The following is a 13,560-nucleotide window of genomic DNA, read 5'->3' as shown; positions in this document are numbered from 1 at the left end:
ATATTACTTTTTATGCTAAGAGTATTACTTTTTATTGTGAATATTAGTAGGGTTGACCCGTATCACAGATTAGGATCTGTGAGACGGTCTCACGTGATACTCACTCTTTAATAAAACCTTTGATTGGGTTTCAGGCATAAGCAAAGAAAATTAGAAAAAGTATTATGTACATTTATTGTAAATCTCATTTTTTGGTGGGAAATATATAGATGGCTTTTCTCAATAAATCTCGATTTATTGATTCTTAGATGCCATAATGAATTCTGTTAGGCAGGTGAATATTAAAGTATTGGTAACAATAATTTTTTATTTATATTATAAAACTTTTAAATTTTTGATGTGATTTGTGGGTTATTCTTTATTTTAATTTCCCCTCGAAATATCGGGCGTCACGTCGAAAGTCCCAACTCCCAAATGTGAATCACAAGTCATACAAGTGGGCACACGTACAACACAAATCTTCTCCTCTTTTGAAATAAAAATTCTATCGATTTATAAATATTTGTCACTGTCGCAATTTTCCCACATAAATATCAAATAAAAATTGCAAGTTCAAGTATTTAATTGATTATTTTACAATAAAAGAAGGCCTAAAAATACACACACCGCAAACAAACTGTAATTTACATACAACATTCTTGTGAAATTTCGATATTTTCTTGTGAAAAATTAATAAGCGCTTAGCTTACCATTGTATTTTTTTTAAAAAAAAAACTCCAATAACATCAATTTCATAATTTTAAATGTACACGTACATTTTAAGTGTTTGAATGTACAAAAATTGTCAATACACTATACAACAAATATTTGTACAGTTAAAATTTTGCAATATGACACTATAAAATGATCATGAAATAAATATAAAATATTACAAATTGACTAAAAAATAAAAATAAGAAAAAATGATGTGATTTATATTCATTTATACTAATTAGATTTTGGATTATACGTCGAAAATAAGATAAAAAATAATTTTGTACACAAGAAATGAAGTTGAAATCATGTTAATATTTTTATAAAAGGTCTATGACCATTTTATTATTTTTTTTAAAAGAAACAAGAGTTTAAGCGTCTATTTATTTTTCATAAGAGATTATTTTACAAAAAATTGTATGCAATTTAACCCCAACAAACCACCAAGAGTAAGATCGGTTATAAATACAAAAACTTGTATAAAACAGTTTCACATATCGTATTTATGAAACATATCTCTTATTTGGATCATCCATGAAAAAATATTATTTTTTATATTAAAAGTATTACTGAATATCGATAGATTTGACCCATCTCACAGATAAAAATTCGTAAAACCGTCTCACGAAAAACCTTCCGGTTATAAATATGAATTCAACTATGTCATCATTTATATTTAGATAAGAAGATCCGAGTTTTTGTATATATAAAAAAATTAACACGTGAAAGGAAAAATGTAATCTTTTTCATTTGGATATTAAATTCATGCTCGACGAAGATTTTTTGCGAATCTCAATTATTATATTCTCCAGGAATTCATTGTCCATATATATTCTTATTATAAATTTGTATTTATTATGGTATACATTGCATACAAGAACACACTAAATTCATCACAAAATAGCAATTCATATTCATCCAAAGGGCCATCGGAATATATTTGACTAAAACATGCATAAATCGAAACAAGTCTCAAAAATGTCGCCTCAGTAGTTTCTCATCTACTTGTTTGCAGTCACCTCTAAGAAAAAAAGAACATATGGTTTCTTCCTCGTGCTACGATAACGAGGCAATCGAACGTCCGATAATTTAAAAACTGACTTACTATTCCATTATCTTCCTCGAGTCTTCGAATTCCTACAATCTCTCAAACGAACCGTTGCCTCGTTGAGCTGATCCTTCTTTGCAGATGACTCTTCGAAGATGATCGTCTACTTCTTCTTCTTTGATTTGTTGGCATGAGACCGTGTATATGCAGTTCCCTGAATATTAAAAGTAGTAAACTGGTGGGAAACCACTTTTTCCAAATGAGTCCAGCTTATGGGAGGGAAACAAGACAGGAGTATTCATACAAGTATTATGGGGAGCCGAAGCTACCTTAATGAAATATTATGGGGATTGTTTCGCAGAATTCAAGCTTCTGACCTACTGTGAGATTAAGTTATAAAAGTACATTTCTTAAAACATCTAGCTCATGATGATTTGGTTCAACGATTAGTATTTATGCATCAACATTTATGATTCCACTTTTTGGCGGGTGGTGGGTCTGTATCGAATTAAATTCACAGAAGACAAGATATAAGGGATATAAAAATTTCTTGACAAGAAAAATAAAGGACCAGAGATAAAAAGAGAACGAATTTTTTTGAGAATTTGTTTTGTGTTACAGACCTGCAACCATTCATCCATTGAGACGTCTGTTGTCTTAGTTCCAACTTCCACCTTCGGTGCCTTCTTGGTTTTCTAATTAATTAACATATATCGAACAAATGTAAGCATCTGATCAAAACCGAGAAAAATGCGCAAATCTATGATGGAAAATAAATTTAAAGATGGAAGCAAACTAATTTACTACTAATATAAACGATCAGCAGGCTCTACACCATCGATTTAAAGGCAGAAAATTATATCTGAGAGTGGTTAAGAAACTTGATGGGGAAGATGGGAAAATGGTCCCTAATCCACCAGTATGAAATTTTTTGGGTCTACATTTGATTAATGAGATGACAGGTATATATTACACAAAACATGTGCATTTGATAAATGAGATGTCAAAAAAGAATGTGATGACAAAAAGGTAAAATCATAATTTGAAATTTAACCAATCAAGCAAAAAGTGTTTTCCACTATAGTTTTGTTATAGTGAGGCATACAAGATGGCGTCCTTTACCACAATTCAAGGGGCTTGGTTAAGTTGCTTACGTCCTAGAGTAATTTTCTGGTATAAATACAAGATACACTCTGTGAAATAAACAGTAAAAGACCGAAGAGTATATGCGCATATATGGTAATTACCTTTGAGAATTCTTGTATTTGACTCCGTATCCAAAATCCTAAAAGACCGATAAGGGCCGCCCCTAGGCAAAACAAGAAAACTGACTCAACACTGAGCAGACCACCTGGCTCAGTAACTTCAATGGTCCCATTGTAGAAAGTACTCTGGTATGGGTGCTGGTCAATCTCATAAACAATAGATCCCACGAGAACATATGCACCAGACTGCAGGACAATGTAGATTATATTTTGCATGTAAAAATAATCTCCATATTCAATGCTGCTAAAACACCTGGAACAGTGAAATTCAACATGTCTAAAAACTTACCTGTAAGAACTTGCTAACAGCATAAACATAAGGGAAAGTTGCTTGAGCTGATGGAGGAACTGAAGCATTGTTAAATGCCTAGTAGATAAAATACAAGTATCAGCAGCGTAATTCCAGATCATACTGGTCAGAAGCATTGTTAAAAGCCTAGTAGATAAAATACAAGTATCAATAGCATACTTCCAAATCATACTGGTCTGAAAGTGTTATTGACAGATAAGTACACAATTTTTAATCCAGCATGGAAGATAGGTGCTGAATCTAACAAAATTATCATCTAAGAGGTCGAACCCAGTATCAGTACTGTATCCTCCTCGCACTAGAGAGGAACCATAAAGACCTCACTTATGATTCATTGTCAGTAAAGAAAAAGGAAAGAACGAGGTATTAGCGACAGGGTGTATGCCCAACACGTGTGGAAAACTACGTAAAAAATCTTGATCAAAAATCATCAACACCTATGTTAATTTTTCTTGTCCTGTTATTTCAATCTTAAAGATCTGCTAAACCTGTTACTTGGTAGACATGTTGCTGAACGCAAAGAATGCTAAGGTTGTACGCTAACCTCAAAAAAAGAAGTACACAACTTATTGATTTGATTGAATAACCAACCATTTTGTTCCGCAAGTCAAAAGTCACACGTGTGGTTTAGTAAGCATCTTCAGGCACACAAATCCAGTAGCGGAGTACATAAGAATCTCATAAATATGCTTAAAAACCTGTCAAACTCACCAAGGATGAAATGGTTTCTATTTATCAAGCATCTTTCCCGATGAGATAAGAATGATTGCCGGAAGCAAGGGATTTAATAAATACAAATAGTCTATTACAAATGTAAAATTCACTTTAAAAATACGAGGTCACATAAATTATCCAACAAAATTCAGCCATAACAAGGAAAATTGGTTTCCAAACAAATACAACGGACAAACAAGGTCTTTTTAATTTGGCTTTCCGACTACTCAAAGCTTAAGGATCATTAATTCTCATCCAATTTTAATAACCAAGTTTGTTCAAGATTACTACCTATCACCACATCGCTCGATACAAAATGAATTTTTAACTCTGAACTTTCTCACTTTTATGATCCCAATACAAAAAATTACTTGAAAATTTTAAAATATCTCACTAGTCGAACAAAAAACTTTCAAATGGCAAAACACAGTCAAGGAAAAAGAAAAACTCAACTTAACACCACATAAAAATTCTCCTTTCATAAGTGTAGTAGAAAAGCATAAATCATTGCAGAAAAGTAAGTAAGATACCTGTGCAGAAAGATTTTGCAACAAGTAGCTTGGATCATACGAGGGATGAACACTGGCGTGGATCGCAATAATGTTAATACTTGAATCCCCTGCTGTCACCATCCAAAATGTGACAAACAAATTAAGGAATCCATGATTTTTCAGCATAAAGTACCAAATTCAAAAAGAATCGGGCATACATCTGTAAGTCATCTTGCCATTTTCCATGCCATGAAAGACAATCTTATCTTAGAAACAAAATCAACAAGAAGCTAGAGCTACATGATGGCAAAATTAAAACAACTCCAGATGTTCAGAAAGAAAACATCATATTTTTCAACCATACACAAACATTTACCTTCGTTTTTAATTCCAACTAAGAGTTCACTTTCCTCCCCAGCTGCAACCACTGAAAAATGAGAGAAAATAACTCAATATGTGTGTAATTATAAGATGGGCGCTAAAGTTTCATTGTATCTCATAGAATAATAGGAACGCTAATTAACATGGAGAGGACAATACTCAAACAACAAATACTAACATTTAGACGGGTTTTTCGGGAAAACACAAACTGTTTCCACCCCTGGAGCTGGACCAAAACTCCCACCACCGAAGTCTTGGGCATCTTCACCAATAATGCCAATATCTCCTTCCTCAGCCGATTCAACAACTTCTGCATCAGGGTCTGGCTCACATCTTGCAACTATCAAGCAGTAAATAGGTTAGTGAAAAAACAGATTTCTGGTAAGCATTGCCAAGTTTAAAGGAGAATGTTCTCATAAACGCAATATAACATGAAGAAATTTAACCCCTTCGTGACAGTCTTTTGTCAGAAAATCATAAAAATTTAAAATCTCCTTAGCTGAGCACCTAACTCAAGAAAATGATCGAAAGGAACATAACAGTCGCTTAACAGTAATAAACTCCCGGAAAATTAAGTAGTCAATCACGAGAAAACCTCATCGTGCGTAAAAAAATGCGTCAACAACACGACAGAGTCATCCGCAACAGATATTCAACCAAACCCACAAAATCGAACAACAAATGAGAAAAAAATCCACCACAAAATATCTGTCGGAACAGAAATAAATAAACAGAAGTCAAACTAAAAGTAATCAAGGCATAGTCTAAAGGAATATAAAAAACGGCTTCAAACAAAAGAAACAAAATAGAATCTCGATCTGATCTAACTCCACTCTGCAGAACCCAATGCAATCAAAAGCCGGAAAATAGCAAGACCCAGCATAAAGATAAAATCTTTTTACATGCATGTCATCGAGACGGTCAATTATAACAGCCACAACCAATTCCGAACGAAATAGAAGGGAAAGAAATAGTCTTTACAAAGCGAAACGGATCTGTATCCAAAAAGCTTACCTTGTAAAATTGGTGGCGAAATGAGAAGCATACAAAGAATCAGAAAAACCCTAATCGCCATTTCCCCTCGATTGCTTACCCCACGGAGAGAGAACGAGAAGACTTCACCTGCTGATGGGCCGTGCACCGTATGTGCAGTGAACACAGAGGGAACTCTCCCTTTAAGCCGTGGACTAAATATCAAGGGTCAAAATAGAGATACCCACTATTTCCGGGTTAACACTGTAAATTATAAATTTATGTGGGCAAATTTATTCTTATTTTAAGGGGGGAAAGGTGAATATTCAATGAAATGTGGTGTACAGTCGATGTATTCGAGGCAGATGCCAATTATTGGTTGGATGCATGAGATTTCCATCAAATATTAGCCGAACAGTATGAATGCTTTTTGATGATAAGAACCCAAGCCCAACCCCAACCCCAACCCCAACCCCAACCCTAAGCCCAATTCCAAGACCAAGCCCAACCCTAATACTAAGCCCATTAAATTATAAACGATGGCCCATTAAGTTTTTTGAGTAATTAAATGATTAATTAATTATAAATAGTTGGTAAATACAGGAACAATACGCAAGACACATTGGAGGCATCAAATTTTTGTAGATGATGAAATGATGGCATGCATACATAATTAATTATATTTACCAATTTTTAAAATTTAAGCTGTGGACATATTACATTTCAAATTATTTGTTCAATTTTATCGACAAACTCTAAATCTAGATGCTATCTTACTTGCCTAAGGAAGAGTTAGTCTCATGTGAGACCGTCTCCCAGATCTTAATCCGTGATACGTGTCAACCCTACCCATATTCACAATAAAAAGTAATATTCTCAGCATAAAAAGTAATACTTTTTCATAGATGACTCAAATAAGAGATCCGTCTCACAAATACGACCTGTGAGACCGTCTCATACAAATTTTTGCTCCCAAGGAAAGCAAGAGAAGATTTTAAAATTTTGAAATAAAATCAATGAAGGCAAAAACTTGTGTGAGACGGTCTCACATGTCATATTTGTGAGACGAATATTTTGTTTGGGTCATCCATGAAAAAGTATTACATTTTATGCTAAAAGTATTACTTTTTATTGTGAATATGGGTAGGGTTGACCCGTCTCACAGATTAAGATCCGTGAGACGATCTCACATAAGACCAACTAATCAATGAAATACTGCTGATGTTATAATTGTACTACAGTTCACTCAAAAAGTATCGTTCGTACAAAATATTGATAACTAAACGCATCAAACATTATATATATGAGCTATTTTGTTTTTTTTTTATAATTATCGAGAGACTAAAGTGAAATTTGACAAATTATCGATGAACTAAAGTGCTAATTGTCGTAATAACAAAAACAAAAGTGTTTGTTGAAATTAAAAATAAAAATGTAATATTAGTATAATATAAGGGTAAAATTGAAAGATCAAAAAATAGATAAAAACGCCATTTTTATTTCTATTATAGAAATTTTTAATAATAGTAATAGATAGATATAAAAATACAATAAAAGCATAACATCCAATTTATCTCATAAACCGGTGGTATTTTTTATAAAAAGAAAACGAATTTGTCTGAATCAACCAAAGAATCATGTTTTTTTTGCCCAATAATTTTCATCCATTTTTGTTATTAGAAAAACCATATATGAATTATTCGAAATAAAATAATTATTGAAATGAAAAAATTTTATTGATTGAACTATTGCATATAATAATATGGAAATGGAATAAAAATCAATTTTAATTCGATAATATCAAAATAATAGTATGAATATATTTTTTTAGATGGAAAATTATAATTGGAAATGATAAAGAAACATTGGCCAAGATGGCCAACACGTCCCCAAGGCAGTGGTTTCCACGCACCAACGCTCGCGTGGTCAGGGTGGGGGTAGGTAAGGGCCGATGGCTATGAAGAACGATGCCACATGTGGAGCAACTATAACGTTTGAGGTAGAGGGAGAACCGGGGGATCTCAAAGCGACAGTTCACTGTCCTAGAAAGCGGCGGAGCAACAGATATCTTCCAATGGCTTTGGTTTCAACGTCACTAGGCGCCGCCGCGGCCGCCGCGTCTCAACTCTCACCTCAGCTGACTCAGTTCTCCGGCCTCCGCAAAATTTTCGTCAGGTTCGAGAACTTGGCATCCGATTCTAATTCAACTCAGTGCTTGTTTCAGAACGTCGATTCGCATGTACAACTCGCCTCCTCTCGTAAAGAATGCCGCGGTGTGGTAGCGATGGCAGGATCCGGCAAGGTTCTGAAACCTTTCATTGTTTCTTTCGTTTTTGGATTTGAATGAACGGTTCAAATACCACGTTAATTTAATTTATTAGAACCTAGAATGGTTTTTGGAGAAGGAAGAAAACAAATTTATTTTTGCCCAACGATTGAACCCATAGTTTTCAAGTTCCGGTTTTGCCTTAAAATCTCTGATGTATTGGCAATCACTTGTATTCAGCACCTGATAGTGTCAAATCTGATTGTTTTATTTCCTTTCACTTGCAGTTCTTCGTCGGTGGAAATTGGAAATGCGTGAGTATTTCATTCTTGAATACGTTGTTCCATTTTTTCTTAACCTTTGGTGCTTCTTTTATTGTTGCCAATCCATTGGCTGCATATTCTTTTTTCTTTGTTTTATATATATATAGTTGAGGTGAAGAATCACAATACGAAAGGGCCGTAGCTCTTGAAAAGTAATATATCAATCAGTTTGTATAAAAATCCAATCAAGCTGTTGAGTACACCAGGCAATAGGAATTCTCAGCTAGTCCCCCAACTTAAATTTATTTGAATTCCACGTCTTGAGGGGTTGGACAGTTTCATTGAATGCTGCTAAAAATTGGGATATATTAACCTAGGAAGTTTGATAACTTAAGTACAGAGTGAAAGAATGGTTGGGAAGGGAATAAAATTTTGGACATTTAATACTTACTGGATTCTAAAAGTTGAGAAGAAAATTGTAAAGGAATGAATATTCTATAAAATTTATTGCCTGAATCATAATAGGAAGGTCCATGATTTTTCGTTATGTAGAGATTTGAAACGAATAATTTTTGTACATGAGTCTGGTATAGGCTTCTTAAGCAGTTGGTGAGAGCATATATCTATCATACCGTTTACTCCTTGAGCTTGAAGTTGATTCTTTTAACCGATATAATTTTGATTCATCACTTGAATGATACACGAGAATTTTGTAGTTTGCTCAAGCAGATGAAATATGGGTTTTGTAGTAACTTTTTTCTCCTCTTGTGGAAACATCCCTTATGTGAAAACTTTGTTCATAGGTTAAGATCTACCAAGTAACACCACACTTTTGACCTGTGCTGATGCACGTTCACCTGTCAAACTACAGGCATTTCACACGTATTTAAATGTTATGTTTGTGGTGTTTCCGAACTAATATTTACAGTGTGAAGTTGAATTATTTGAGTGTTAAATATGTTATTTCTGCTTCCTTTTTTTGTTTGACCCTGTCCTCCCTTAATTAACTCATTTGTTATTTTTTAATTAGAATGGTACGAAAGACTCCCTAAACAAGCTTGTCTCTGATCTGAACAGTGCAGCATTGGAGTCTGATGTTGGTGAGTTCTTCTCTGCTATTAAAATTATTAATGTGATGTTATTATCTGAGTACATTGAGGGGTTGTATGGTGTCCTTATTTTCTGAGTATCTCTACTTTTAGATTCCCCTGCCATGGTTTATTGTGTTGAATTTCATTCATGTTCTCATTTTTCTCTCAGCTTGATTTCCGTAGAAATATGAAAATGCAGAGATGAACAACCATTTAAAATTGCAAACTGCAAAACTATCATTTACCTAATGTTTCGCCTTTTGTTCTGTGAAAATCCTTTACAGGAAATGAGGCCATACCACCCCATGTTTCTTTCCGCGAGTCAATGAATTTGTATTATCAATATTTTCTAAATCCTGCCATGAACTACAATTTGTAGAGTCAAGTAGAATTGCATTGTTATCATAGAATTGTGGTAGGTAGTTGTAACTGCTTGTTAGCATGTTATCACTCGTGAAGATTAAGTTATCGTTTCATTTTTTTAATATGATAGTGTGTTGTAAGAAAAGGTACTAAATTATGTGGTATGGATGGGAATGGAAGGGAAAGATTGGTATATCATCTTTCTGAGATCTAAAATCCGTGGTCCTTTCGTTTTATATATACACGTCTCAGTGTGATGCATGTAATTCAAGTCAAATGGGAATTCTTTGCTCTATATAGTATTCTGCCCTTGACCTATGCAGATGTTGTCGTGGCGCCACCTTTTGTCTATATTGATCAGGTGAAGAACTCATTATCTGATCGAATTGAGATAGCTGCTCAGAATTGCTGGACTGGAAAAGGTGGTGCATTTACTGGCGAGATCAGGTTTGTTATCTCAATATGCTGTTCTCTAGATCAAGGTTAGCTTGTTTGTGGAAAGAAAGAAAGAATTTGCACATTTATTGCCTTCTCATTTGAGGAATGTGTATGCTATGAAGTGTGCTATTATTGGCTTGATATGCATTTCTACTAGATTTTAAAGGTTAATTTGTGATCTCATTGATCTAAAGAAGATGGAAAAATCGAAGAAATTGGTTCCTTTGCTGACATTCTTCTGCATATTGTTAATTTGGCTGTACGTTACTTGATGGTTTCCACATTTTGTCATAACATTTTAATCGGTTCCACTTGAGTTGTTTCATATGCTTATCTCAGCTGGTTATTCTAGTAATTTTCCCCTGCAATTTTGCGCTCAGTTAATCATCCTTAATGCTTTACTCTACTCGACCTTTAATCGACACAACTGTGCTAGTTACTGTAGGTGCAAGGATTTACAATTTACTGCTCCATCTTGTACAGTGTGGAACAAATAAAAGACCTTGGCTGCAATTGGGTGGTTTTAGGGCATTCTGAGAGGAGACATATAATTGGAGAAGACGATCAAGTAAGATATGAGAGTATCCCTACTCAAAAGGATTTTTGCCCCAAAATCTAAAATATGCATATCGACATCATTATTGTCTTGTACATATCACCAATTATTTCTGTCTTTCATGGTTTCTTCTAAAAAGAGATGGGAAGAAACTATGAGTTCGTATGATCGTAAGACTTTCTGTTTATAATTCTTGCTAAATTTTCTAAATGCTCTAAATCATGTTCATTCATCAAATTCTGTAGTTCATTGGGAAGAAGGCTGCTTATGCATTGAGTCAGAATATCGGAGTGATTGCCTGCATTGGAGAGTTATTAGAAGAAAGAGAAGCAGGAAAAACTTTTGATGTTTGTTTTCAGCAGTTGAAGGCTTATGCTGGTAAGTTTAGATCTCTCTCTCCGCATGTGTGTGTATATGTATATATATATTGAAATTCATGATATGCAGATGCTGTCCCGAGTTGGGATAAGATTGTCATTGCATATGAACCCGTATGGGCTATCGGAACTGGTAAAGTGGCCACGCCAGAGCAGGCTCAGGAGGTGCATGTAGCTATTCGTGATTGGCTTAGTAAGAATGTGTCTGCAGAAGTTGCATCCAAAGCTCGCATTATTTATGGAGGTGTGTAATTTCCAGTTCGAGTTTTGTAATTTTTTTGAGCTTCTATCCTGTATCCATCTATTACAAATATAAGAGAACATGACTTCTAGTACTTAGTACTCGAATAATTTATGAAGTCTTGATTTTGGTTCGAAGATCCAATGTAACGTCAATTATGCATCCAGTTCCAAGATTTAGGTGGTCTCAGTTTTCGTGTTAGAATGGAAGTGACAAATTTCCATCATTTGCCCGTTCACCTGTATAATCTCAAAATTTTTATCCATAGGTTCCGTCAATGGAGGCAATTGCGCCGAGCTTGCAAAGCAAGAAGACATTGATGGATTTCTTGTCGGCGGTGCATCCCTCAAGGTGTTATATTGTTTTCCTGCTCATACTTTTGTTTTACACCCTGTTAATTGTTTGTGTACCCTATCTTGTTTTCTCTTTTTTTTGGTGAATTTCACACGCTGTACTTTGGAAATATACATTATCTTCTTCTTGCATTAAATCGGAGAAAGTATTGTTTTATGTGAAATTTAATACAAAACACAAGAACTTGATGAGGTTTTACAAGTAAGCTAAGATGCTTTATACTTAAAGCTGAAAGAGCAAAAAAAGGTCCACATTTGTCATCTACTAAATTAGTTGTCACAGATATTGGTGTGAAATGTCTCTCTTATCTCTAGTATTTACTCACTGTAGGGTCTCGAATTTGCGACTATAATCAACTCCGTGACTTCCAAGAAGGTCGCTGTATGATGTTTGAACCGTCGCAGAGGCTTGTAGAATTGCTTTATTTCATACAACACCGTGAGCCATCCCTTCTATTTTGCTCCAAATTTTAGAATAACGTCGATCGTTTCTGATGAAACCGGTAGAGTTTCCTGGAATATTGTTTCTTTGGAGAGAATCCACATGAGTGCAGCCAACCCTTGTACGGACCATATCGCAACGTTGGAACTTATATACCACACTTCCAATGTATGACAGATCAACATCATTGAAATGTGTCGGTTTTGAAATGGAGTGGATCTCGCAAGTTCTTCTATTTGTGAGTTTTAAACATTTTCTCTCAAACTTTTTTGCCATTCCTTTTTCTGTTGCTGAAATATCCTTCTTTTAAAGCAAAGTTGGCATGAAACGGTCGTTCTCACAAGATACCTACTTTGATTTAGTATGCCAAAGTGGCTAATGACCTTATTCAATAAATAATAAAAATAAAAACTTTTTCAAGTTTAAAAAGTTTTACGAGTTTAACCCACTCGATTAAATTTATAAACTGAAGTGCACATGAGTATATATGTGATCCGAACCATATGCAGATCTAGATCACGAGGTCGAATTTAATAATTTTCTCCTATCTCATAGATTTAAATGAATGAAAGGATCGAAAGCATATGTCGATAGTGTTTGCAATCAAAACCCATTATAACTATATTTTATTAAAAATAAAGAGTAAATAAACTAATAATCACTTCAATTTTTTAAAGATTAATTAACATGACTGCGAAAGCACGTGATAATATCATATTTCTCAACGCTCCAAAGTCCAAATTCCAATAATTAGTTGACCTGAAATTAATGTTAGCTGAAGCTGTTACCAAATTGAAATTATACGATCACTCCATTTGTCTTATTATTATTATTTTACTAAATTCCAAAAATTTTTGACTCACCTTTATACTCAAACCAAACGTATGATTTTTAAAATCTAATTAAAAAGTACATTTATTCAAAAAAAAAAAAAAGTATGTCTCTTGTGACACGGTCTCACGAATATTTATTTGTGATATGGGTCAATCATATCGATATTCACAATAAAAAGTATTATTCTTAACATAAAAAATAATACTTTTACATAGATGACCCAAATAAAAAATCAATCTCACAAAATACGATTTATGAGACTATCTCATGCAAATTTTTGACAAAAAGAAATATGACTTTTTGTATTTGTGATAGATAGAAATTAAAAATTAAAAATTATAGCCTTACAAACATATTTTTAAAATTTTATATCAACTCATAAAATAAGAATAAGTGTAATTTATTGAGGTTATTAATTTTACAATTCCTTTTATTTATAATTTTTTCATTTTCCCAAATTTC

The 13,560-nt window shown here is 33.8% G+C and overlaps 2 protein-coding genes across 3 annotated transcripts; one reads left to right on the top strand and one right to left on the bottom strand.

Moving 5' to 3' along the window:
- Positions 1–1,604: 1,604 nt before the first annotated feature.
- Positions 1,605–6,138, bottom strand: LOC140823769 (translocon-associated protein subunit alpha-like). 2 transcript variants are annotated; one of them, XM_073185266.1, is made up of 8 exons: positions 5,917–6,138; positions 5,081–5,242; positions 4,898–4,948; positions 4,561–4,652; positions 3,296–3,373; positions 2,989–3,192; positions 2,365–2,436; positions 1,605–1,955 (listed from the first exon to the last, which is right to left on the bottom strand). In XM_073185266.1, the coding sequence occupies exons 1-8, from the start codon at positions 5,975–5,977 to the stop codon at positions 1,905–1,907; spliced, it is 771 nt and encodes a 256-aa protein (XP_073041367.1). In that variant the 5' UTR covers positions 5,978–6,138; the 3' UTR covers positions 1,605–1,904. The 2 variants fall into 2 exon arrangements, with proteins under 2 accessions (XP_073041367.1, XP_073041369.1); XM_073185268.1 differs by having other exon boundaries at positions 4,561–4,649.
- A 1,672-nt stretch (positions 6,139–7,810) lies between these two features.
- On the top strand, positions 7,811–12,518 carry LOC140823768 (triosephosphate isomerase, chloroplastic-like). Its single transcript, XM_073185265.1, has 9 exons — positions 7,811–8,176; positions 8,428–8,454; positions 9,434–9,503; positions 10,181–10,304; positions 10,779–10,863; positions 11,097–11,229; positions 11,299–11,472; positions 11,738–11,820; positions 12,154–12,518. The coding sequence occupies exons 1-9, from the start codon at positions 7,826–7,828 to the stop codon at positions 12,208–12,210; spliced, it is 1,104 nt and encodes a 367-aa protein (XP_073041366.1). The 5' UTR covers positions 7,811–7,825; the 3' UTR covers positions 12,211–12,518.
- The last annotated feature ends 1,042 nt before the right edge of the window (positions 12,519–13,560 follow it).

The sequence above is a fragment of the Primulina eburnea genome, chromosome 2 (genome assembly GCF_022965805.1).
Source record: "Primulina eburnea isolate SZY01 chromosome 2, ASM2296580v1, whole genome shotgun sequence".
Taxonomy (NCBI): Eukaryota; Viridiplantae; Streptophyta; class Magnoliopsida; order Lamiales; family Gesneriaceae; genus Primulina; species Primulina eburnea.
Note: the sequence above shows the minus strand (reverse complement) of the source record. Positions and strands in the feature narration are given on the sequence as shown.

What these genes read in the sequence shown, in the direction of transcription:
- LOC140823768 (XM_073185265.1), top strand. Translation starts at nt 7,826, where the DNA reads ATGGCTATGAAGAACGATGCCACATGTGGAGCAACTATAACGTTTGAG. An exon ending in AGCATTGGAGTCTGATGTTG is followed by an intron (nt 9,504 to 10,180) that starts GTGAGTTCTTCT and finishes TGACCTATGCAG; the next exon opens with ATGTTGTCGTGGCGCCACCT. An exon ending in TAATTGGAGAAGACGATCAA is followed by an intron (nt 10,864 to 11,096) that starts GTAAGATATGAG and finishes CAAATTCTGTAG; the next exon opens with TTCATTGGGAAGAAGGCTGC.
- LOC140823769 (XM_073185266.1), bottom strand. Translation starts at nt 5,977, where the DNA reads ATGGCGATTAGGGTTTTTCTGATTCTTTGTATGCTTCTCATTTCGCCA. An exon ending in AGTTGGAATTAAAAACGAAG is followed by an intron (nt 4,653 to 4,897) that starts GTAAATGTTTGT and finishes GGATGGTGACAG; the next exon opens with CAGGGGATTCAAGTATTAAC. An exon ending in AAATACAAGAATTCTCAAAG is followed by an intron (nt 2,437 to 2,988) that starts GTAATTACCATA and finishes TTAATTAATTAG; the next exon opens with AAAACCAAGAAGGCACCGAA.